General features: G+C 46.1%; 1 protein-coding gene across 1 annotated transcript in view; it reads right to left on the bottom strand.

Moving 5' to 3' along the window:
* Positions 1–12,716: 12,716 nt before the first annotated feature.
* BATF (basic leucine zipper ATF-like transcription factor) overlaps positions 12,717–26,841 on the bottom strand; it is a 21,772-nt gene continuing 7,647 nt past the window's right edge. Inside the window, exon 3 of the mRNA XM_007117128.1 lies at positions 12,717–13,289. Coding sequence (XP_007117190.1) covers positions 13,080–13,289 — 210 coding nt within the window. The 3' untranslated portion in view covers positions 12,717–13,079. The remainder of the gene's footprint in view (positions 13,290–26,841) is intronic.

The following is a 26,841-nucleotide window of genomic DNA, read 5'->3' as shown; positions in this document are numbered from 1 at the left end:
ACGAACCCGTGTCCCCTGCATCGGCAGGCGGACCCTCAACCACTGCGCCACCAGGGAAGCCCCAATCTCTAGCATTCTTATGCCCTCTCTAACCTCCTGTAATTAAAATAAAAAAAAAAAAAAAAAAAAAAAGACCTTCAGTGAAGGAAGAGGCAAAAATCCTGTCTACAGTGTAAATGGCTGATAAGACAAAGTATTACTCTTACCGGGAGCATTTGTTTTTTGGATGTAATAAATACCTTAAGCCACAGGAACAAAGTCTGGGGTTCTTCTGCCCTTGTAATTGGATTCTATCAACAGCCACCTGTCTCACAAAGGTTGTCCTAATCTTTCATTCACTGTACTTGGAAGGCACTTGACATGGCTGTTTTAGCACAAGAGCATTGTGTCAAAGGGACATTTTTATATACTATTTTAAAAACCATTAAGCTTCCAACCATTATAAAATTATCAAGTAAAATACTTAACATACATCTTCCTTCCATCCCTGAACCTCATTCCATCCTCACCCCAACTCCTTTCTTCTCACCATTTATGACACATTGTATTAGAGTTTCCAGATCAAAATGGCGCTTGAGTCAGACATTCTGCTTCATGTCAAGTAAGTTTACTTCTCCCAAGTATGAGGCTGTCCTGGCTCACTAAATAGTGACAACAGATGAGAACTTTTGATTGCCAGTTGAACACTCCCTGCCCTGGACCACACTGTCTACCAGCAGCTGAGTTTCTTGAATCTTAGGTTCTTGCTATGTCAACTGATGAATTGTTTTTACCTTGGCGGGTGGGTCTACAAATAGATTTCAAGACTCTATCAACCCCTGAAATCGTATAATCCAGATTTGGTGAGTACCTATATATTTGGTAAAGGGAAGGGGGAATCCCTAGTTTTCATCAGCTCTTCAAAGCAGTCCGATGGCCCCCAAATGTAAGAAATTGAGGTAGGAGATAGATGGGCCCTTGGGCTGGACAGCTGGTGTTTGTCAAGTGGAGTAAAATTGAAGCTCTGTTCTCCCCCAGACACTCCAAGGACAAAGCTGGTGGCAGAAGCTGAGCTCTGTTGGAGTAAAGAGATAAGATGACCACTCCTGAGGTCAAGGAAAACGTCCCTGTCTGCACAGGCACAGGAAGGCTCCTTGGGGGTCAAAAAGGGAGGGGCGCCACCCCACAGTAAGTGTGGACATGCCCCCACGGGCCTCTGCGGTGGGATCCATCTTGACAAAAAGTTGCACAGGCACGTTGGGGAGGGTCCTAGGGCAGGTCAGGTGTGAAAAAAGCAGCAAGATGATTCGCCAAAGTAAACAAAGACCCGGAAGAACCGTCCTATGTAAGTAATTTAAATCACCTCTTTACTGCCCTCCTCCTCATTAGAGAGGACGCCCACACCCTTTCTCTCTAGGTGTGTATTTCTGCTTTGCTTCTGTGTTAAATAAACTGCTTCTCTGTGTGCTCTCCCACATGTTATGCTGTGTCCCTAATAATAAACTTTGTACCTGTTTGTAGAGTTTTTGCTTCCTTGAAACATTCTTGCTTTCAGTGGGGGTAAGAGCCAGGGGAATTTTGCTTCTAGCCTCTAGTGCCCGGTGGTCTAGAGGCTAGGATTCCTGGTTTTCATCCAGGCTACCCACGTTCAATTCCTGGGCAGGGAACTGAGATCTCTCTTCAGGATGGCTCACTGCTGTCTCTCTGAGATCAAAATCACTGGTTTCGATGGGTAATCAGATATTTCAGGTTAAAAAAATGTCTACTTTGGAGTATGCCACCTAATATCTGCCCTCACTAGATACACAGCGTTAGGGGCTGACTCTTCTGTTACGTTTATTTCATCACTACGGGCAACCTGTTTATATAGCCCAAACATTAAGTGGATTTCCTGACACAAATGATGCACTTTGGAGGCAACCTTTGAGGACTAAACAGAGAAGTGACTGAATTAATTTTGGACAGAGTGAAGCACATTTCGTGAAACCTTTCCTGCCTTCTAGAAGGTGACCCTTTATCCTCTCTCCATTTCCAACAAGATTCCAAGAACTGGGTCTAAAAGGAAAATTTAGCTTCTGGCTTTCATGTTTCAGGTGACTTTGGGTTTGGGTGAAGACCGAGAAAGAGCCGTGGGAAGCGCAGGGAGTGGGAATTGCTTCTGCTTATATCTACCCAGCTATGAAGTCCTATTATGGTCGAGACTGAAATCGCTCATCAGCCACTCGTTTCAGATTGAGGTAACTCCCTGCTACCTTAAAGGTCAGGAAAGCCGCTGTGCTGACACAGGCCTCCTCCCCCTGGCAGTCTGCCCCACGACTCTTGAGTCATCACGTCTGGATGGCTAGGCTGACAAAAACAAGGTTTCGGGGGGTGAGTCGAATTGGTGGGAAGCTGGGTGGCAGGGCAGAGTGGTGGAGCGGGAAAAACACTGCACTTGGAGTCCAAGGATCCGGGTTCCAGTCCCTGCCCTGTGAACTTGGGCCTGCCACGTTGATCTCTTTGAGTGTCGGATGAAATTAGATAACACGAAACATGCTGCATGAACATGGTCCCAAGGAGTAGGAGGTGCTCAATGAGATGGATTGTGCAGGACTCACACTGAGGCAGAAGTCTTGCCCCTAGACCAGGATGTGATCAACCCGGATCTTCACAGTAAAGTGTCTTCAGATGTTGTCTATGGAGACCAGGTTGATCCCCAGACCTGTAGAGATTTGCATCCCTGGCCATTCATTTATTCAACAGATGTTTCTACAGCGCTATGCTGAAGCCTGCTGAGGCACCAGCTTGCATCTAGAGGTCAGTTCTCTGTATCCCAGAAACACAGAAATGGCTGGCTGCCAGAGGTAGAATGCAAACTCTCCGGGTCTCTCTGAAGCTGGAAAGTGAGGATGGATCCAGGAAAGAGAAGGAAGGAGGGGATTTGTCTCCACAGTTCTCTGCCTTTTCACTAGGTGGCAGCACCAACTCAAGGCTGCTGTCCCCATAGTCCTGCCTGTAACCTGGGACTTGAGAAATTCCCTCACGTGCGCTCTATCTTGGTAAATAGCTCCAGCTTTGGAGGCAACAAGGGCAAGTTTGAGTCCCATATCTGCACTTAGCTGTGTAACCTTGGGCAAACCACTTAACCTCTTTTGAGTCTGTTTCTTCATCTGTAAAATGGGGATAATAAGAGTTCCTAAAATAATAGTGAACAGACAATAAGGTAAATGTTTGATAAGTGGCAGCCACTATCATCCCTGCCCCCAGTAAGAAGATTAAACAGCATAGTCCCCTTACTCTTTTATCACTCTTATTTTGTGCCTTTTTTCCTCTTTCAAGAGCACCCCTGATGCTTATTTCAAATAAGCACATAGATAAACATTTTGGGTTGGGGGAGTGGGAAGGCAGGGGGAAGGTCCAGTGTGATTTTCCTAGAACAGACTCAACTTTTCCCCTTCCTTCCCTCCTTCTATCCCTTTTCATTCTCGTCATTTTCTTTCTTCTACCCTGGGATTTTTATTTTTTATTTACAAATGTATGTTACCCACCTGCTCTGGCAAATGCAAAGCCCTGGGTTAGGTAGGGACTGGTCAGGAGTGGGGTGTGCAAACGGAGTGAAGAGCAGAATTTTTTCTTTTTTTCTGGCCCTGACACGGGGCTTGTGGGATCTTAGTTCCCTGACCAGGGATCGAACCCAGGCTCCCTTCAGTGGAAGCACCGGTCCTAATCATTGGACCACCAGGGAACTCCCAGAGGAGAGCAGAATTATACACACTGGAGAGAGTCCTCCCTCAGAGGTGTTCCCAGTCCTGTGGGCGCCGAGCTGATACCCAGGTGGTGTGCGCCCAGTGCAGCTGAACCAGTTGTTAAAGCGTTAACATATTTATATTCTCTCTGGTCAATAACCCCTGCCCTCGTGCTCCTCGCTACAGTGCAGAGCACACGCCACTCTGCTCTAGCGTCAACGTCCATTCTGATTGGCCAGTGCCCGGCCTGAATTTTGAATATTGCCCCTGAGCAGGTTGGCTGGACTCCACACAGAATCAACTAAGGCGGATAGAGAGTGCAGCCGGGAGGCTGAGTTGCAAAGTCCATCTCAGGGATGGTTTTCAAATTAGAGCCTTTGGTTCTTGCCAGAGGCATTGATGGGTCTTATTCAGGTCATGCACTCCAGAGGCTGGTGCAGGGATGGCTGAACGCCCACGTCTCTTGGAGCACAGGGCACCCCAGAACCCTCTCAGATTACAGTCTACTCCTGTTGGCCCCTGAGAATTAGGATCCAGTGCCCCCTGCCTTCCTGGGAAACCCAGGTATGAGTCATCATTCCTGAGTTTGGGGTTTCTTAATAGAAGGTGACTCTGGCTGATTTAAGGAGGAAGTGAATCTGTTGGAAGGAGATGGTGTGGCTCACAGAATCCAAAGGAATGCTGAAGAAAAGTCTCAAAATAAGGCAGGACTCAGGATAGTTCTCTACCACAGAATTCTCTAGTCGTGGTTCACAGTGGGAGTGGAAGTCTCCCTCTCTCTTTTGGGTCTTGCCTTTGCTCTGCTCAAGAGTCATTCCAAGGACAGAGTCTTATTGGACCAGCCTGGGTCACATGATTGCAGCTTGGACAGATGAGGCAAGGCACCTGACTGACAGCTCTACACATGGGAAAGAGGCAATTCTTGAAAAGGAAATTAGGGTACTTTACCAAAAGAAGGAGGCATGGATTCTGGGTGGTGAAAAACGACCCTTCTAAGCACCTGCATCTCAATTCTAGGTCACAGCTCAAATGACACCCTGTCTTCAGCCCCCAGGTGTTAGACCCAGACAGAACTAGATCCCCATCCTAATAAACTTCCTGGAGGCCACTGGATCAACCCAGTCAGCCTGGCTCCTCAGGATTTCAGGTTCCTATAGCTTTGTTCTTCCTACCCCTGGGGATAAACAATGGGACAGCATCTGAGGGGACCATACATAACTTTAACCTGAAGTAGACAAGCCTTAAGGCTATAAGATGTGGACTTCCCTGGTGGCGCAGTGGTTAAGAATCCTCCTGCCAATGCAGGGGACACGAGTTCAAGCCCTGGTCCGGGAAGATCCCACATGCCGAGGAGCAACTAAGCCCATGTGCCACAACTACCGAGCCTGCGCTCTAGAGCCCACGAGCCACAACTACTGAGCCCACGCGCCTAGAGCCCATGCTCTGCAAGAAGAGAAGCCACCACAGTAAGAAGCCCACACATCACAACGAAGAGTAGCCCTCGCTCACCGCAAGTAGAGAAAGCCCGTGCACAAAAAAGAAGACCCAACGCAGCCATAAATAAATTTATTTTTTTTTTAAAAAAAAAAGACTATAAGAAGTCCTCCCTTCTTCCCTTCCTTCATTTATTGAACAAACAAATATTGTGTCTCCTTTGCTGGGCACTAGGGATATAGAAGTAACCAAGACAGAGACAGTCTCTGCCTTTGCTCATGGGTTATGAATGGCCTATTTAGACAGCCATTTGACTGTCCACCATTAGTCACCACTGGTGGCTTTGTCCATGATATGGGTGGATGTCTTGTCTTTATCATTATCTCTCAGGAGAAACCAACATATTTGCAGTCATATTTGAGGCTCCAATTGAAGAGGTTGCTTAAGAATGTGACTTCTTTCTTTCTGAGTCAGAGGACTGGTTTATAGAGAGGGAGTGAGAGTGTGTGTGTGTGTGTGTGTGTGTGTGTGTCACGCGTGTATAGGGGGTGAGGGCATGGAGAGCCAGCTGGGCAGGGAGGCAGGCAAACTTCCATTGTACATTATCATGGAAACAGGACTTTGAGGAATAGAACAGAGACTGATGAGGGTAGACAGACACAAATGTCCTTTTAGAGAGTCCTGTTTAGGACTCCGACTTGCTTTTACTTTGATCTTGATGCTTGCCTCTGATTGGTGACATCTAGAAACAAGACTAAAAGCTAGACGACTGTGTGACTCAAGAGACACAGCTCACCTGTGTCTCCTGTGGCCCCATCTAGGGCTCCTGTCCCCAGTTTCTACCATCTCTGCAGGAATGAGTCCCTTCCCGTGATTCCTGCTCTTAAAAGATCTGATTGATGCTTACTCTCCATATGTTGGTCGAATGATAATTTTGTTGCTTGTATTACACTGTCAGAATAAGCATTGTCTTGGATTATACGTTCCTAAAAGGCAGGCACTGTGCTTCATCCATCTACCCATCCATCCATCCATCCATCCATCCATCCATCCATCCATCCATCCATCCATTCTCTCACTCATTCAGTCAACAAACATTTATTGAGTTGCTACTGTGTGGCAGGCTCTTTGCTACTGTGCATGGGGCTGAGAATACAAAGGTGAGCAAAACTTTTGCGAGGTCCTGCCATCATAGAACCTCATGGTCTAGGAATGGAGACAAATGTTAGCCAAATAACCACACAGATATATGTGAAATTTCAGTCTGTTAATGGCTATGAAGGAAGTGTGTATGGTGCTATGAAACCATGTGATAGTTGGAATCTGATCTAGCTGAGGAATCAGGCAAAACTTCCCTAAACCGATATTTGAAGAAAAGGTAGGAGATAACTAGATGAAGGGGGAGTACAGGATGAAGAGCAGTCAGCTGACACTGAACAGCATGAGTAAGACTCTGAAGTTGGAGGGAGGACAGAGAACTGGGGAAAGGGACAGAGGCCAGTACAGAGGAGATGAGGGTGGTGTGAGATGAGCTGGAGGGTAGAGGATGTAAGGTGTCCAGGGTCCCATCAAGGATTTGGGTCTTCACCTTAATAGTCACCTGGAGTAACTATTACACCCCAAACATGCCCTGTGCCAGTGGGCAGTTGATAAGCATTTGATATGAATAATGCTGACTTCACTCAGAGAAGACGCACTAGTAGGGATGAGGCAGGACCTGATACCGATGAGACTCTTAACCTAATTTCACTGCTCCAGTGCACAGCTATGAAGAGCCGATCTCCACAGCTGATCTATGACTGCACCGTAGCAAGGTGGTCTGGAAATGCCTCCAGATGGGGAAATGAGATATGTTGCTTTTCACTTTTCAGACTTATATGTTTCTCTAGAGAAAACAGAAAGGGGAAATTTCAGAGATGCTGCTGGGCTTCCAAACTTTAGTATTTATACCTTATATTTGCCGGCTTTAAAACTCTAAATCTAAATCTATCTATCTAATCTATATACATCCATATATAGATATGGATATCTGGAGAGAGAGAGAGAGAGAGAGAGAGAGTCGGTTTTGGCCAACATGGAAGTTTTATTCATCTCTCTTTTACTCCTTTCGTCCTTGTCTTCAATGCACATTAAAAAGCAACAACATAGAAAACAGAGCAAATATTTACATACTGTGTACATTAACAAGTGATGTTTCCTAATCGACTGTAGTTTTTAGCATGTTTCTTTAAATCATTTCACTTTTTTATGAAAGTAAATTTATTTGTAAAGGAAGATGTATATCATTATAAGAAATGGAAAACCTCTAACCTTATTGGAAAAAAATATATACTGACTAAAGTAAGTAAGTTTTATCCGAGTATCATCTAAAATCATCTTGCATTCCCGGCAGGCCCCGTGGTGATCGAGTTGAACTTTGAAAAACGGGTAGAATTTCAAAAAACTAAGGTGGCATAGTAAAGTCATGCATCTCATGCCATTTAGATCAGATTCACCTCATGCTACTTATATGGGAAACAACAGGGAATCTTATTAAAAATGAATACTCACTTAAAGACTCACTGAAGAGATGATAGAGGGATTCTAGGCAAAGGAAACAGCACATGAGCAAAGGCTTAGCGAAAGGAAAGTGCAAGATATGGTCAAGGACATGAATTTTTCAGCCTGGCCAGTATACAGGGTTTGCTTCCAAGAGAAGAGGGATGGACAAGGGTGCCAGGGCAGGTTAGTAGGCTAAGGTCTAGTGCTCTGGAAGCACAGTGCTAGCTGCAGGGTTTCTCTTTTTTTTTTTTTTTTTTTTTTTGGCCATGCTGTGAGGCTTGTGGGATCTTAGTTCCCCGACCAGGGATTGAACCTGTGCTCTCAGCAGTGAAAGTGCCGAATCCAAACCACTGGACCGCCGGGGAATTCCCTAGCTGCGGGGTTTCTCAACCTTGGCTCTACTGACACTTGGGGGCTGGATAAGCCTTTGTTGTGGCATCTGTCCTGTGCATTGTAGAATGTTTAGCAGTATCCCTGTCCTCTACCTACTAGATGCCAGTAACACTTGTCTCCCAAGTTGTAACAACCAAAAATGTCTCCAGACATTGCCCAATATCCCTCGAGGGACAAAATCACCCTGAGTTGAGCACAACTGACTTGGGGTAATGGTTTAAATTCCTTGTTTGGTTGTTTGCTTCTCTTGGCTCCTGCATTAGACAGACTAAGGTAAGCGGCATTTAATACTGCTATGCATAGTGGCTTAACCAAATAAACTCTTATCCACTTTCAATTAAAAGAAACCCAGAGACAGGCCTTCCAGAGTTTGTATCATCACATTTCTTCAGTATTACCAGGGATCTGGAATCTCTTTTCCTCCTTTGTATACATGCTTGTCTCATGGTCCTAAAATGGTTGCTCCACCTCCTACATTGCACCCACCTTCCAGAAAGGAGAAAGGCATGTGCCAATTGAGATGGCCCCACCTTTTTTTTTTCTTAATATTTATTTATTTACTTAGGCTGTGCCAGGTCTTAGTTGCGACATGCAGGATCTTTGTTGCAGCTTGGGAACTCTTAGTTGCGGCATGCATGTGGGATCTAGTTCCCTGATCAGGGATCGAACCTGGGCCCCCTGCATTGGGAGCACGGAGTCTTAGCCACTGGACCACGAGGGAAGTCCCGAGATGGCCCCACCTTTTAAAGAGCTTTTCCATAAGCCCTACCCAACAATTTCTGCTTATATCTCATTGGCCTGCATCACATGGCCATCCCTAGTTGCAAGAGAGTCTGGGAAATGTAATCTTGTTATCTGGGCACGCTGCCTTCCTAGACAAAATGAAGGTTCTGCAGTAAGGGAAAAGGGGAGAATGGCCTTGAGAGGTCAATTGTCAGTCTGCCACTGCTCCTAACCTTGCCCTCTCACCAGGAATCTTCCAGAAGGAGGCAGACAAACTTCCTAAGCAGCAATGAAATTTGCCTCTGTAAATTTCTCCTCTAAGAGGGGGCTCTTTATCTCTGCCTGCTGGTAGATTGTTTAAACCAGGATCAAGTTTTTATTCCATCTTCCTGGAAGTAGATTAACTCAAATCACATATCAAGCAGTTGAGAAACAAGATTTTCAGGAGGGATATGTCTATATTCCTTTCCAGCCCTCAGCCCCCAGTTGCCTGGTACCCACACAAGGCCAGTGTGGTAGCCTGTCATCCACATGGCAAGAATTCCATTACATACACACTGGCTGCAAGACTAAAATGCACCATTAGGCATTGTTCCTTTGGGCCAGGCATTACTCTCCTTAGGTACCTCTTAAAATGCCAATCCCCCCTGACAGAGATAAAGATGATTCAATCTTTCTCACCTTAGTGTTGGTCTTAGCTCACCTGACTATCCTTTTCCCCCTTGGAATTCCTGAGCAGCTTGGGGGCACTGAATCCTGTGAGGGAGAAGGAGGCCAGGGCAGCACATTGAGCCGGCCTGTCTGTCCTGAAGAGAAGTGGGCTCCCCAGCTGGCTCTGCCCCTTCACTGTGAAGCCGCAGCTGCAGCTGGGACATTGGCTGGCGGTATGAGTAAACACTGCTGGGAAGTGTGGGTCCAGCAGATGGCAACCCCATGACCTCTGAGTTGAATTTGCCTCCCTTTCTCTCCCCACCCATACTTCTCAACCTGAAGACGAAAATTCTGGCTTTCTTGTCATTTGTTTTGACACTAACTCAGGGAAGAACAGTGAGAGTAGGAGATAAACACCGAGACAGCAGGTGGGGAAACAAACATTCCCCAGGAACCCTCACATCAAACTGATAGACAGCGATGTGCCCATTTCTTGCTGCACGGAGCCTTCCCCTCACCTGGGCTTTCCACGGAGACATCGTTAACCTAGATCAGAGTGACAAACTGGCAGACCTCTGCAGGGCCACCCTCAGACCCGAGCAAAAGAGGCCCCTGCTCTGGACTCCCCACATTACAGGGACTCCCCTCCCCCTGCTATACCCTTCTCATGGGGCCAGGAGTCCTGAGGACCAAGGGGACATGCCTACCCAGAACCCTCTGTTCTCTTTAGACCAAGCTCCATATACCCAGCAGATCGGAATCCCCTGTCCGTGCCCCGGAGCTGGCTTCCAGCAGCTGTCGTCCTCTTCCCTGGATAACTCTTTGCCAAGAGTAGATCAGACACTGGTAGGTGCACCCCTGGACCTGAGGGGGTGGCCCAGGGATGGCTCCTGTGCGGGAGGAGTGTGGATGGACCAGTTTTGTAGGCTGGTATGCCCACCAACATGCATGTGAGGCCGCTGAGGAGGAGATGGGGGAGAGACGAGAAGAGAATAGGCTGCAGTCTGGGGTCTGTTTCTCCCTGTGCTACCCGTGGCAGCGTGGGATAGAACCGAGGGGTGACTGTCTGCTTTAGGCAGGTAAGCACTCACTGCTCAGTTTGCCACACTCCCTGCCACTCCCAGCTGTCCTGCTTCCGGTGAGTTTCATGTATTTATAGTCCCTGCCTGGGCCCTGGAGGCATTTGTGTGTCACTGGTCCACCAGCCTGAGGGAACTATCCCTGTCATGGGTAGGAGGCTGGGACAGAACCTGGATGGTGGGGCATCCGTGGTCAAGGCTCTGGAAGTTCAGACCTACCTGCAGCTGCCCCTCCAATTTCTCTGTGTGGCAATGAAGTCAGCTTTGGCACTCACCCTAGACTTCTGCCGCCTCTGTCAGACTGATCAGAAAGGAGAAGTGGAACTGCCCCGGGTCATTAGAAAGTAGAGAATGAAAGGGGAAGAGAAGACCTTCCGAGAGATGGGAGCAGCACATGTGAGCTCTGCATTTCTGGTTCTGGCTCCGAATGTCATCTGAAGATGCTCGGCGCTGGTCATGTGCCTTCTGCGGGGGTTTCTGGGGGGAAATCACAGCACGAGAGCAGGGTGGGGGGGAGAAACATCTCTGATTGGAAGGAGGCCCATGAGAGGCCTGGGGCAGGTAGAGCTAGCTGGAAAGTTCTGCTTCCTAAGACTAAGAAAGAAAAATGAATTCTATTCAACGCAGGTCACATCTGAAGTGACCATAGGCTTCTTTGCTTTGCCTGTTTCAACAGAGGTGGGAAGGAGCTACCCAGAGCATCAGCTACCAGAAACCAAGCCCTAAGGAAACTGATGAGAGAGAACCTCCTTGCTGTAGCCCCTCATCACACACGCCAGTCTACACCGTCCGTGCACTGGAAGGGGAGCCTCATTTACCAAGTTTTCTTGGGAGACGAACGGTTAAAATGCAGGATTCTGCACTGGAAGCAATGCTGATCCTTGGGGAAGGTCTTCTGGCCTGTCTCCAACAGGCTGTGAGCCCACGTCCCGCACTCCGGGCATCCACAGGCACTGGCTTCACGGGTGGGCGGCCCAACGGTGGCAGCGTGCCTTCAGAGGCTCTTGGGCTGGACTCCTCCCATAGTTAGGCTGCAAGGAAGTCAGATGCCCACGTGCTAGGACACAGCTTTTCCAGGCCTCTGCAGAGTTTAGTAATCACGCTAGCACAACACTGGCGTAATCCCAGGGTTTAGGAGAGACTTGGGCAGGGGAGGTCCAGAGCTGAAACCTTGCCTCAAGCCAACCAGAGCTGTCGGTGGGCAGGCTGAGGAGGTGCCGGCACAGCGGAGCTGGCCTGTCCCTCCCTTTCTCCTGTGCTCACCAAGATGGCCACCAGCAGGGGGGCCACAGGCAGTGGCAGTCCCACTGCAGGACCAAGGGGTGAGATGGGGAGGCTGCTGAAGGGTCTGCATCCGACACCTTCCATGGCGATCCCTGTCGCTTTGGGCCCCGGCTGGCTCGGCAGGGGCCATGTGTGTGGGAAGGCCCTGCCATGGCTCTCGGGGAGTGGTGTGGGTAAGGCCAGCGGGCACTTAGCCTGGGGATTTCTGAGGAGCACGTGGACATCAGAGCAGGGGAAGCAGAGCACACTGGTTTCAGCTCTGCCAGAACTTGTGGGTTGGAAGCCCTGAAGATATAGCCCTGTGGTATCTGAGCCAACTGCTGCCCTCAGACTGTGCTCAGAATGGCAGCCTGTGGAGACGGCAAAGTTGCGTGCGCTTTAGCACAGCTTCCCAGGGGAGGTGGAGCCCTCAGCAGGACACGTAGCGCCTGTGTCTCTGAACCACATGTTGCCCCACGAGAGCATGAGGAAAGCCTCGCCTTCATGCGAGGTGCTCCTTGTGTTCCTGGAGTTCCTTGCACGGGGCCTGGCACGCAGCATCCCCCAGCGCTGGCCGTCTGGATGGGGCTGAGTCAGTGTAGTCGTGGGAGACGAGAGTACCAACTCGAATGACCATCCCACTCCCAGCATCTGGTGCTGGTCCTTCTCTTGTCTAGAGAATGACCCTAGAAACGTCTAGACAATCTAGAAAGCATGATGCAATGAGGAATGGAAAGTGAGAGGTTTCAGTGAGGTGATCTGGGGAGGAAAATCAAGAAGATGCCTAGAAGGAGAATTGAAGATTCTCTGAGAAAACCCAGTAGATTAACAAGCCATGGAAAAGAAGCGATATTAGCAGAGTCTCCCGAGCTTTAAGGGCTCCTGAGGCCAAGAACCAAAAACGACCCCAACCCCACAGAACTTAAGGTTTCAAGCCCTGGCCAGACTGGTTTCTTTTAAACATTTATTTAGAAAAATAATCCTTCCCTATCCCTCCTCACTTTGTGCCACGGGACTTGGGCGTTATGCTTGACGTAGCTCTGGATCCGGCCTCCCACCCACGTGAAGGTCCAGCCCACGCTGCCGGGCGGTTGGCCACGCTTCGGGAGGCCGTACACACGTCCAGCAGCTGCGTCCTGTGCTCCATCCCGGTCCAGGCCTCCGCCTCCGGGTCTCCGGGTGGAGAGAGGGCGCTGAGGGACGAGGGCCGCTGGCCACAGTCTGCGTGCCCCTCCCCAGGCCTGGGAGCAGCTGGGGCTGGGGGCTCCACTCTCTCCCGCCCTCGGGGAGCTCAGGGCTGGAAGCGCGGGGAGCTGACGTGAGGCTGGTGGAAGGCGTGGGCGCTGTACACCACCTCGGGGGGCGAGGGCGCGCCGGGGGCCAGCACCGAGCACAGGGGCTCGTGGCTGCTCAGCACCGACGTGAAGTACTTCACCTCCTCCGTGAGCTGTTTGATCTCCTTCCGCAGCGCCGCGTTCTGTTTCTCCAGGTCTTCACTCTCCTGCGAGCGGAAAGGATGGACGTTGCAGGTTAATGTCAGCGCTCGGCAAGATTGCGGGGGCGGGGCGGGGGGGATGCGTTGTGAAGTGGGAGTCTGCGTTAGATTTTCACTAGCACAGCCATGGAGAAGGGCATCGGTGACTTTTTCTGCACATGCGAGTGTGCACGTGTGCATGTGTATTTGTATGTGTCCTGTGTGTGGATGGGTGCATCTATAGCACACGTATATTTGTGCATGTATATGCATAGCTTTTAGCTTGAACCATATGAAATTGCTGATGTTTGTCTGTCTTGACCTGTAAGAATGGCAGTTTCATATGGTCCCAACTAAGAGAGATGCGTGTGTGAAGGCATGCGTGAATTTGCATGTGTGCTCCTTTGTGTGCAGGTGTACATGCATAGATCTCTGTGAGTGTGTACGAGGGTTGATAGAGGCAAGTATATGTCAAGGGAAACCGGCTGGGAGGCCAGAGCCCAGCAAAATGGAAAAGAGTTTGTGAGACCGTCTTAAACTAATTTCAGTCTTTTCTTCTGTATGTTATACGGTGTCTTCTCCTAAGGTTACCAGCATTTGCATTTAGTCTTACAAATGGAGTCCATGGTTAATTGTCTACTTCACCCAGATTCTAGAATGTTTCGGGTCTTTCTAGATAGTAAATAGTCAAACTCCAGCACAGTGTTCGATTCCGCCATTCTGCTCTTCCAGCAGCTTGTTCTGTAGTACTCTGGGTGTGTCCCAAGCACCTGTGCTTCCTTTTTTCCAGAAACACCTTCCCCCTGTTGCTTAAGGGAACCATCAGATACACGCTAATCAGAAAAACTCAGGGTAAAGAGCACTGATTACTGATCACATCATTAATTAATCAACAATGACACCCTGGTAATTAGCATTTACTGGAAAACGATCCCACCTTCATAGAACCCAGGGGAATTGCATTTCCAATGTGATTTTAAGGTTCACATGCCTTGACTCAAATAGACCTTCTGGGCCAATCATTGGTACCCACAGAGGAAGGAAAAATGGCACTGGAGATGCAAATAAATTACATTTCAGTTCAAAAAGCGACCTAATATTTGGAGTCCAGGTCTTATTTTTCTAGTTCTGTTTCACTTAGGTTAGTATTTTCCAAACTTGCTGTATCATTAGAATTAATCTGAGGGTCTGATAAAAATATAGTTCCAGGCCCTTCCTCAAATCTAAAGATTTGAACTCAGTGAGTTTGGGATTTTCTGTGAATTCTGGGAATCTGAAGTTTTAACAAGTGCCCCAGATTATTCTGATGATCAGGCAAGTTTGAAAACAATAGATATTAATGTTAAATATGATAATAATTTTAATTATTCAAGCACTTATTAAGTGCCTGGCCTAGAGTATGAACTCAAGCGTTTGTTGATTGGCTGCCTGATGACATCAACGGCTGGACCAGAAGTTGACTCCGAATTACAGTGGGCAGTGAGCAGATGTGAGATAACTTGACATTTAAAATTTGCCTTAGATAATCCATCAGGAGTGTGAGCTACAGGTTAATGAGAGCTAGTTACACTGCCAATTGCCCTAAACCATGCACCTGGGGGGTCTTTTTAAGTGGTAGAGGAGAACGTGGCCTTATCTATCAAGCCAGATTCCATCCGTTTGTACAGAACAAGTGTGAGCGTGCTCAGCCTCAGCCTGGCATTTCCTGTATGTGGCACTGAGCTAGAAAATGTGTCTAGGTCGGTACAGAGAAAACCCCCATCTCTAAAATGGGGTGGGGGAGTTGGGATACCAACAGCCATGATGGTAGAGTCAGGGGCACGGGCTGGCGCTTCTGCGGGGTGTGACCGGCTCGTTCATCTTACCATTTGGTTGTTTCCGGGCACATCCCAGACAGAGGGCATCCCCTCTTTACCAAAAGGTAAGATAAAGTAACACATGAGACTGGGGGGTGTTGGTAAGACGGGAACTGGGGGCCAGGAGTCCTCTAGCCCTTTTCCTCACCCCCTCTGAGAGTTTCCACTGGTGACAACATTTACTGTAAGTTCTGTGCTCCAAAGAGCCTGGGCAAACCCCGAGGCAGAAGGGAGGGGTGGGGTAGGCGGGCTGCAGGGACCAATCGCTCTGACCTTCTCTCCGCCTAGAGGCCGGCCCAGCTTTCGGGAAGTGACAGCAGGCTCTTCCTCCCTCAGCGAGCCCTGCTGAACTCTGGCTTTCTCCTCTCCCTCTCCCCGCCCCCCTGGGAGATCCCAGAGCGCTAGGAGAGCATTCATAACCGCCACCGCCTCTAAGTAGAAAACAACCAACTGTGACAAGAAACTTGTCTTTACCTTGGGAAGCAAGACTGCTTTCCGCCAGGGCCCCAGAGAAAGCAGTACTGCCAGCCCAGGGGACCTGCCGCCAGCCAGACACTTAGCAGAGGAAGAGTTTGACTTTGCTGGCAGAAGGAAGTGGCTGATCTGGGGTTTTCATCCCTCCACATCCCCACCTGTCATTGCTTGGTCCACTCTGACCCTCCCTGGGGCTGTCATGCTGTGGAAGGGGCTTTCACACAGGGACAGAGGGCAAAGGTGGCCATGGGAGCAGCTCTTGACCCAGAGGTTCCATGATCACACCCCTCTAATTTCCCCCTAAATTCCCAGTGGGGGCTGGAAACCAAGAACTCAAGGGGAAAAGGAAAGTAATGTTTAGAAAGTAAATTTTGGCTTCTAACATGCATGTCTTCTATGATGGGGGAGGGGGGAGCCTGCCCTTGGGCTTCCAAGTAACTCGCTTTTTACTTTTTGGAATTCATTTAGGCACTTCAGGCTCCTTCCTCACAGTAACCCTCTGAGGTGCCTATGCAAGGCCAGCTGTTATTACCCCTACTTTACAGATGAGGCCAACTGAGACCCTGGGACAAACCTATTGCGCATACCCCCCAAAATTATTACAGGCTGGTGGCAGCAGCTGCTAGGACAAAGGGCTATAGATTCACCTCAAGACACTTATTTTCTCAGAGGGCCAGAAACTTTGAGTGATTGATCCAAAGCCCCATAACCATGTAGGTGCAGAGCAGGGCTGGGCTCAGGGCTTCCCCATCCTCAGCCCTGTGCTCCTTTTAGCACACCCATGGCTTCTCCTGAGAGACTTGGTGACTCAGGGTCTCTGGAGGTCACTAAGATCAGTAGCCTTCCAAGAGAAAACTGGGTCTTGCTTTGGGTGATCCTTAAACACAGTACAAGAACCCTGAGTCGGTTACACTCTTCCAATCACAGAGCTGATCATCGCCTCCTGACCTGAGTTGGGAGGGAATCTCCTGTCCAGCTACTCTGTGAGAGGGTTGACTCGGGGCCAGACCTTCCCCAGATGCACAGTGAGGTCCGAAATACATGACAATGGTGGGCTCCATCAGTTAACTGTGGACAGGGGTCCTGGTCCTGGCTGGGTGACCCTCGGTGACTCCCTTTCCCACTCTGAGCCCCAGTTGCCTCACTTTAAAACAGGAAGATTGGACCAACACAATGATTCTCAGCCCTGGCCACATGCTGGGATCAGTGGGATCCCTGCAAAGTTTTAACAATATTGATGCCTGATTCTGATTTAATCCGTCTGGGTGCACCTGGGCATTGGGTTGTTAAGGGCTCCCCAGGGGATTCTAATGTGCAGTGAATGCTGAAAACCACAGGATTAGAAGATCTCCAAGCCCTCTGCAACTCAAATATTTCCGATTTTAAATCGACTACCTGTGTATATTAGCCAACCAGAGCCTCTAACTGTTGGGAAGGGGTAGGTGTGTTGGGAGCAGAGGTACATAGACTCAATTTATATGAGAAAGATTAGTAGAAACCAAAATTTTAAAAGAATAATCCAGTTTGATTTAATAATAACTAACATTTATTGGGTGCTACCATGTGCCCAATTACATAATTACAATTATCATTATATTTAATCTTTGCAACAATCCTATGTGGTAGATAATATTATTAGCCACATTTTACAGAAGAGGAAAACCTAAGGTACAGAGAAGTTAAGTAACTTGTTCAAGGTCACACAGCTTGTCAGTTGCAGCACCAGTGCTTGAACTGAGACAGTCTGGCTTCAGAGTCTGTGCCCACCATCCTCTCTTGCCTTTGAAGTCTGTTTAAATCTTATGATATCTGGTAATTATCTCCTGTGAGGCCTCAGCCTGGTTGACTTTCCAATTCCATCTTCCCTCTTTTCCCGCCTCACAGTTCACACTCACCTGAGAGGTTACTTGGTGCCACCCCTACCAGGAACCACAAGCAGCTTGGCGTGGCTAAGGAGGAGGCTTCTGGGGGTGTGGGAACATTCTGGGAAATTCCCTAGTGGAGGGGCCAAGTAGCAGGTCACTGCAGAGCGCTTGAATGATGGGGAATCCCCAGGTGGGTCCCTTACCCACAGGGAAGCCAGTTGGGACCAAGGCTGAGGACAGGCTCTGACCCAAGGCTCTAGCAGGGACTCTCCAGGCCTTCTGAGCAGGGCTTGGTCCTCCTTCCTGCCAGTTCTGGTTTGTGCCTTGACCTTCTCCTTGAATTTTCTAATCACACTTTCCAGAAGGGTGAAAATAGTCCCTGTGTGTTTCCTCCTCAACAGAACATGCAGTCATTTATTGGTGCGGTGACCTTTTAGCTCCCACCCACACTTCAATGTGAGAGTAGTGTGTCAAGCTCATGTCCCTCACACCCAGTTATTTATTCAGTCTCCAGCAGTTTCCAAACCCTGTCCCCAGTGCAGACATAGGGTGGAGCCCAGCTTTCCTGGAGGAGTCTGTGAACTGAGAGGTAGGACACATCCCAAGCCATAGTGGCATCTATGCCTACCTTTCCCCTGAATCCTGGGGAAATTAACTCCAACTCCTGTTCCTCACCGGATGAGAAGAAAAGGGGAATCACTAAACCACAGGTCTTTGCACTGAATCATTCTGGAGAAATCTTCACTTTCATACCTTAAAGCTGAAGCTCCAGGGCCGTCAGCACCTCGTCATCCACTGATGTTTAGCCACATCAGCCATGCCCCTCAGGCCCCTGCCTGGGTCCCTGTCTCCTGTTCTTTGGCTTTCAGGGCTATGATTTCATTGACCTCGTGTGTGAGAAACACTATAGGTTGGCTCACTCAATATCTGTTCCAAACTCCTTCCCCCTGCTTTCCTCTAGACAGGCTGGGAAAACAATTCCTCAATTACCCAGCTTCCCCTGCAGGTAGGTATGACCGTGTGACAGAGTCTGACCAATAAGAGATAAGCAGAAATGGGGGGTGGGGGTAGGGGATAGGAAGGGAGGGGACGAGCTTCACTCCTCAGGGAAAAAGGCAGAGCTTCACCAGACAAAGGCTACCCTCCCTGGACACGGATTGATGCCTGGAGGTTCAGCAGCCATCTTGCAGCCTTGAGGATGAAAACTCATCCACATACTGAGGATGGCTGTGCAGAGACAAAGAAGGAGCTTGGTTCTTTGACGACATCCTTGCACTATCCCTGGACTCCTTCTGAACTTCTTAGTATATGAGAAAAATATAAAATACAAATGGTGACTTGTTGATGCCTCTGTTTGATAGTTTTTCTATAACTCATAGCAGAATGCAATCCTGACTGATACCTCAAGTTTATCACTAGCAAGTCCAGTTTTGAAAAACAAACAACTAATAATTGCCATCAACATCAAGGTTTGAATTGTTTGTTTTGTTTTAAGCTGCCAGGCCTCTGAGACAGTGTCTGGGTATATACCCACAAAATTGCCCCAAATTCACTCCACACATTCTACCACATGCACCTGACAGGCTTCAAATGTCACTGCTCCCTGATTCTCAACCCTCGCTGCACACTGCAGTTGCCTGAAGAGCTTTAAAAATTCTTAATTCATGGATTTCACCCCTGACAGGTTCCAATTTAATTGTTCTGGATTGGGTCTCAGGCATCAAGGTTAAAAAAATACTTCCCAGGTGAGCTTAATGAGCAACTAGCTTGAGAATTATGTTCATAGTGGATTCCTCTTTAAAATAATATAACAATATAAATATATACTATTTATTATATCATGTTATATATTTATATATTTTTTATTTTATTAAATAATTTTATTGTATAACACAGTATGAATAATATAAGTATAATATAAAGAACTTTAAAGAAGGAGGAGGACATTTCTAAGTCAAAAATTTTTTCTAAAAGTAAATGACTGTTCAAGGCAAAGAATCATATTTGGCGAAAATTTCAAGTAGCCCAGAATAGTTCATTCTTATGGAAAGGTGAGAGGTAGGGCACTTATTGGAATCTCATGAATGATAACTTTATCAAATTAGTTGTCCTTTAGATTGTTGAGCTCCATGAGGACGGGAGCTATCCTTGTCTTCACTGTTTTGTCCTCAGTGACTGGGACTGTGCCTGGCACATAGTAGGTGTTCAGTAAAATCATGTTGCTTGACTGCCAACTTGGAGTCTATAATAATTTCCCAAAATCTGAGACCTGCATTTGAAGGGTCTGCTGTTTGTGATGTCCATGAAATTCCCCAGGGAGTGCTTAACCAAGTATTTAAGTACTTTGATAGCTTCTACTTTTAACTCTAGGATAGTTACAAGTGAGTGTAAGATATTCATTTTTTTAAAAAAGGCCCAGTCAAACCCCTGTTTTTGTTCCCCAAACTGAAGCTATGGAGTGGGAGCAGCAGAATCACACCACTGTGAGAACCCTGCATACAGTTTCCCTGGCTTGAACTTGACCTGTCCGAACCATACCAAGCAAAGGAGACTTGACCAGTGGTGGAAAAAAGCCCAGCCAGTGAAACCGTTAGTGTTCTTTTTTTTTTTTTGGCATGTGGGATCTTAGTTCCCCGACCGGGGATCGAACCTGTGCCCCCTGCAGTGGAAGCATGGAGCGCTAACCACTGGACAGCCAGGGAAGTCCCTTTGTGTTTTTAAAGTTCATATAAACAACTGGAAAGTAGGGCATATGTTTTCATATATGATAATACATCTGATATCTTTACCTGATTGATTTATAAGAAAATGCCAGCCTCTCTGCCTTAAGCAAACAAATAAATAAAGTCTTCTCTCCAATGCAAAACAGACAAAAAATGCACTATTGCTTTGTTTTTACATTTGCTCTCTCATTAACTCTCAAACAGCCCAGTGAGGTGTAATTGCTTCCCATTTTGTAGATCAGAATTTAGCTTCAGATATATCTGCCCCCACTCTGTCCCCACTGAATTTGAATTCATTCTGTTGACCCTCCACCCACCCCCCACCCCCAATCTGGTTCCTGCTCCCTGCAGCACAATGGCCTTTGTTCCTGAGTTCCTCCTCTTGCTCTCACAGTCCCAGGCCCCACAAGGCATCTTTCTGACCCTGACAGGCCCCTCACAGTTTGGCCTGAAGTCTCTGCAAGAGAACATCCTTTCCCCAGATCTTCCCAGGCTCCTTCTCTTGACTCATATTTGATCTCAAATGTCAGGGCCTCCGAAAGACCTTCCTTGATCACTGCCCCCATCCCTGTCCCTAAGTCACTGTCAATATTGCACTATTTGGTTTTCTTCGAAGCCCTCTTCCCTTTGTGTGATTAGTAAAATAATAAATAACGATTGGTCAGTTGATTTTCCAGTCTGACTTCTGGTTGAACATAAGGTCCCTGAAATCAGGGACTTTGTCTGTCTTGTCCCAGCTGAATTCTCAGCGCCTAGAAAAAATGCCCATAGGAGGTATTTCATATATACTTGCACAGCAGAATGAATCATTTCTGCTGACGTGAGCTCTAGTACTAGGAATATGGCCTTTGCTTTTGTCATTTTCTGGACCTCCCCAAACTCTTAACAATAGGGCATAGTCTTTGCCAGCTGAGTACCTGGAAAATATGTTAGTTACAGGGTTATCTGGTGCAGGAAATTGCATTTTGGTACCAGGAATCTCGCCCCCTCTGCTTGGCTCTGAAATGTATTACTACTCTTGAATTTTCCTGAGAGCTTTAGGTCACCCTCCTTGGTTCCCCTAAATCTAGCGTGACCAGATGTTTACTGGGACAGTCCCAGTTCATAGCTATCGTCCTAGTGTAATTTTTACTGGTGCCTCTTTTCACTCAAAAGTGTTCCCATTTGGATGATAAATTATAAGATCTCCTACCAAAGCCTGCCCCCCAAATTCTAACTCAATGATACCCTCTCTATTCTCATCCTCGATTTCTACCAGAATTCACTTAGTGCTCTATTTGATCTTTTTTTTATGTTTTTAAATAAAAAATATACAGTATAACTAAAGATATTTTTTAAAAAGTATACCCGGGCTTCCCTGGCGGCGCAGTGGTTGCGAGTCCGCCTGCCGATGCAGGGGACACGGGTTCGTGCCCCGGTCCGGGAAGATCCCACATGCCGCGGAGCAGCTGGGCCCGTGAGCCATGGCCGCTGAGCCTGTGCTTCCGTAGACTGTGCTCCGCAACGGGAGAGGCCACAGCAGTGAGAGGCCCGCGTACCACAAAAAAAAAAAAAAAAAAAAAAAAGTGTACCCACCCATGATCCTAGTCCTCTAAACGTGACTCTTTTCATTTGTATATGTTGCCATCTTGTCCTTTTTAACAAACATGTATACTTATTTTTATAAAATCTTAGAGTACATATACAATTTGTATTTTCCTTTTTGTCATAATTTTGTCATACTTAAAAAATCACCATACTTATTCTTTTAATGGTGACATCAACAAATAGATGATCCACAATTTACTTAACATGGCTTTCTAATGCTGGACATTTTGGTTGCTATTATAAATAATGCTGCAGTGAACATCTTCCAGTTCATGTAAGTATTGCTGTAAAAGGGTTATGTAATATATACAATGTCATCGGCAGTGAATGTATATATTAATTTTACTACAACTTCGTTTGGATTTAGGTGTTGTAATTTTAAATAATTTATTTTGCCAACTAACTTTTTGAAGGTTTCTTAATTTCATTTTAATGTTATAAGTTATCAATTACCAAGAAGTAAGATTTCTGCATGTCTATTCCCTAGTACAGCATTCTCAACCAAGGACAATTTTGCCCCACAAGGGAACATTTGGGAAGATTTAGAAATATTTTTGATTTTCACAACTAGAGGGGTGAGTTGGTGCTACTGGCATCTAGTGGGTAGATTTTACATTTTACAGTGCAGGGGGCCAACCCCCTCCCACATACGCAACAAAGAGTTGTCCAACTCAGAGTGTCAATATTGCTGAGGTTGAGAAATCCATAGTGTATATTGTTTGCACAATCATAATAGAAAATTGGGTTATTTTCATTTTGGTAGGAAAAAATGTTACGTAAGCTTTCTGTTCATAGCCTTTGCCCACTTATCTGTTGGAGTCTTGAAGTTTTTCTTAAAAAGAATGTTCTTTCCATAGTATAAATATTAAATCAAGGGGACTTTCCTGGCGGTGCAGTGGTTAAGACTTTGACTTCCAGTGCGAGGGGGAGCGGGTTCAATCCCTGGTCGGGGAGCTAAGATCCCACATGCCTCAAGGCCAAAAAACCAAAACATAAACAGAAGCAATACTGTAACAAATTGAATAAAGACTTTAAAAATGGTCCCCATCAAAAAAAACTTTAAAAAAGAAAATATTAAATCTGAATTTATTTAATTTGACACAGATATTTCCCCCAATATGTCATTGTCCTTTTGATTTTGGATTACAACTTTAAGACCTTTTTTAAATAAAGGAACATTTAAACTTAGCCCCTCTCAGCCTGGGACTCTCTGCCTTTTTCGTCTCTTGCTGTGTACTTGGGTTTTGTTGCTGAAGAGTGCCTAGGCCGTTTACGTGTCCTAGTTAACGGCCTACTTCTTGGCTCACCCTTTGCAAAAGGACACGTGAGGGCAACACCATCTGCCGAGCAAAGTCCTGTTCAGCAAAGTGGCACAAAAACAAAAGCAAGAGGTGGGAAGGCAAGAGGTTTGGGTTCTTGGGTGTCCTTAAGGAAGACATCAGTGTCCTCACTGGTAACACAGCAGGGTGACCTAGAGTATCTCTGAGTTTCCTTTTAATTCTGTGATTCCATCAAGAATGGGGTATGACTATAGTTTTTGTTATTCCCTTCACAAGCTACCATGTGGACCCATGGCAGGATCCTCTACAGATACCCCACAATCTGAAGGGGACTTTGTCCTGTGGTACCAATCTATGGAACCCCTTAGGACTCAGAGGGCCAGACCTAGTCCTACAGAGGAGACTAAGGAAAACCCCAGAGCAGCTTGGGGTTTAGAGAGACTCCGTCATCCTTTCCAAGAGAAAGTAGTCTGGTAGCTGCTGAGAACAGCTTCATGAAGACTTCAGCTGAATGGGTGCCGTCAGTTTGTGACCTGGGACATGTAATCCCATTTAGACAGAAATTCCTTATAATGCCAAGACTGGTGAGAAGCTGGCCTCCTTTTAAACATGCCTCCCGACCATAACCATACTGACCCATTGTCAGTAGGACAAGCAGTTAGGGCTGGTGAATTCCTTAGTGTGTTTTTCCTTCCCAAATGAGAATAGTCTAATTTTTTATTCTGATTTTTAAAATGGTACACATTCATCATAATAAAAAGAATGACAGAAAAGTACCAGGAGTAAGGTGAGCTATTCAAAACTCAACCACTCAAAAATAACCATTATTATCATTTTGGAGAATATTCTTCCAGACATCTCTTTATGCATGCAAACATGCCCCCCAAACCACACATTTTACATCAACGGGATTATACTCTGCATACTCTTTGTCACTTGCTTTTTCTCTCAGTGCTATGTAATTGACATCTTTCTGTGTTGATAAATACAGATCCACTTAGTCATTTTTATTGCCAGCATAAAATTCTAGTATATGAATGTGTCGTAATATACTTAATCTCCAGTAGTTGGGTATATGTCCAATTTTATAGTATCGATAAAGTGTTTACTGTTCACAAATAATGATGAATTGAGCACCTTTGTGCATCATTGTTTCTTCAAATTCCTGTAAGTGGAATTGCTGCACCAAAGAGCAAGACGTTAATAGTTATTGCTACACAGCTTTATTTAAAAATGGTCTCAATGGCTATATCAATCTATTGCTTAGAGACACCATTAATTTCTCGACTAGGCCTAATGATGGAGGAGGAAAAGTGTCAACTTTGGAGGATGTTGCTTAAAGAACAAGAGAAAAAAATTCAGAAAGAGATTCAAAGAGGATCAGTTAGGGAAAGTGAATACATCTTCATGCGAGTCCAGAGGAAGAGTCTGTGTTGCCTAGTGGTTAGGAAGATGGGCTCTTCAGTCAGACAGACCTAGTTACAAGATGTATGACCTCAGACAAGTTACTTAACCTAATACAATTAATATGTTTTTAATAACAAGAAGTTCATAGCAATAGAGGCCCAAGAGAAATGGCTCTTTTCCACAGAAAGTTCACTGATTTTACACTGAACTTCTTTAGGGTGGAACTAGCTAAAACTTTTTGTTTTATTTTATTTTATTTTACCTGTGATTTCTCTATGCCAATAAATCTTACGGCATGGCCTCCCCGAGAGAGAAAAAAACTGACAGAATGAAAAAGGACCATGAACAGGCTTCTCTCCCAGCCCTTCCCAGAAAACCAAGAACAGTGTCTCCTTCTAAGGAGGCCCAGGAAGTTAACATCTTTGCTGAGCTTCGTTTCCTACGTCACTCAGTTTTCCTCCAACTGTAAATACCTTATTTCTCACAGCATCAGCTTAATTTCAGGCATAATTTACACTCATGATGTTTGTTATATATGGCATTAAAGATCTACCCTGGAACCTGTACATCTTTTTCTTTTTTTAAACTAATGTGAGACTCCTTCAGGAGCCAGGCCCAGGCAAGCACCTGTCCCACCCGCATCTAAGTACCTGAAGTTCCAGCTTCCAGATCTGGCCCTGTTACTGTACTTTTCTTCCAGTTCCATCCTCAAGGCCAGATCTGACTTGTCAACATCACAGCTCTGGGCTAATATTACTGTCTGCCCACCACCCCCTCTACTTTTAGCCTTTTCATGAGCAAACCTTCTCAACTGATCTCAACTCTTTTTCCCACTAACCTGGGACACAGACTCAAAATCCTTCCTGCTCCAAGGCACCAGAGATAACCTACAATTACCAGGATAACCACATAAATGAAACTGGTCTGTCATCTTCTTACTAGCGCTGGAGACCTTAGGATTACCCATTACAAATCCCAGCTGACAGTTGGTTGTCCCAAAGGACTGAGATATTTATGTAGGATGTTCAAGGGATAAAATGTCACAGTGGAAGACTATTCAATGTTTGAAATCAAATTAGAAAAGAAATCATCCTAATGCATATGTAATAATGATCGATATTGGGAATTTAAATATCTACATTATAAAAATAAAAACACATAATAAAAACATCCAAACTATATAAAAAGGTAAAAAGCAATGCAAAGTATCTCTCTCCTGCTTTAGACCTTTTGTCCTACTTTTCAGAAATATATATCGTTAGCAGTCTGGGGGGGAAACCTATTTGAAAATTTTAAAGTTTGCACATATATGCACATATATGTTTTTCTTTTTATTAAAAATATGCATGGGAGAAAACTATACACCATACTCATACTTTTTCACTTAAGAGTATAGAGGCTTGATAATCTTTTCAGATGAGCACATCTGGATATAACTCGTTATTTTAACACCTTCGTGGTATCCACTGAATGAACAAACGATAGTTTATTTGAGTCCCTTACTGATGAATATTTACCTTGTTTCCAGTCTTCGCTGTGACAAACAATGCAGCAATGATTATCTTTACATGTACATAATTGTGCAATCTGTGGGTATGTTTCTAAACAGACACCTAGATGTAAAATTGCCGAGTTACAGTGTATGTGCACTTGTAATTTGGATGGACATGGTCATATTGCCCTCTAACGGAACTGTACCCACTTAGACTTCTAGTAGTGTGTGGTGGTACCTGCTTATCCATCACCTTGGCAACATGGTGTATTACCAACATTTTTTGTCTTTGCCAATCTGGCAGGGGATCTAACTGTTGCTTTGTCATTTCCCTAACTAAGTAAGGTCTAGCACCTTTTCCATATTTATTTGCCATTTATTTCTCTCTTTCTGTAAATTGCCTATTCCTAATTATCGCTCATTTTTTCTTTTGGGTTGTTGATCGCTTTCTTATTCATACGAGCTCTCATATATTAAGCAAATATGCCCTTTTTTGGTCATTTGTGTTGCAGGTATTTTTCCCAGTCTTCACTTGCCTTTGATTTTGCATATTAGGTACTTTGAGCTGTATAGACACCTTCACTTTTTATGTATAAAGGTAATGTATATCAACCTTTCCCTTTATGGCTGCAGGGTTTTGCATTTTATCCGGAAAAGATTTCATTCCAAGATAAATATTTTTAATGCTAATTTTTTCAAATTTCTTTCATCTTTTCCCACATTTAATCTATGTGTGTGTTGTATAAGAAATGAAGGGCTTCCCTGGTGGCGCAGTGGTTGGGAGTCCACCTGCCGATGCAGGGGACGCGGGTTCGTGCCCCGGTCCGGGAGGATCCCACATGCCGCGGAGCGGCTGGGCCCGTGAGCCATGGCCGCTGAGCCTGCGCGTCCGGAG

Source organism: Physeter macrocephalus, chromosome 11 (genome assembly GCF_002837175.3).
Source record: "Physeter macrocephalus isolate SW-GA chromosome 11, ASM283717v5, whole genome shotgun sequence".
Taxonomy (NCBI): domain Eukaryota; kingdom Metazoa; phylum Chordata; class Mammalia; order Artiodactyla; family Physeteridae; genus Physeter; species Physeter macrocephalus.
Note: the sequence above shows the minus strand (reverse complement) of the source record. Positions and strands in the feature narration are given on the sequence as shown.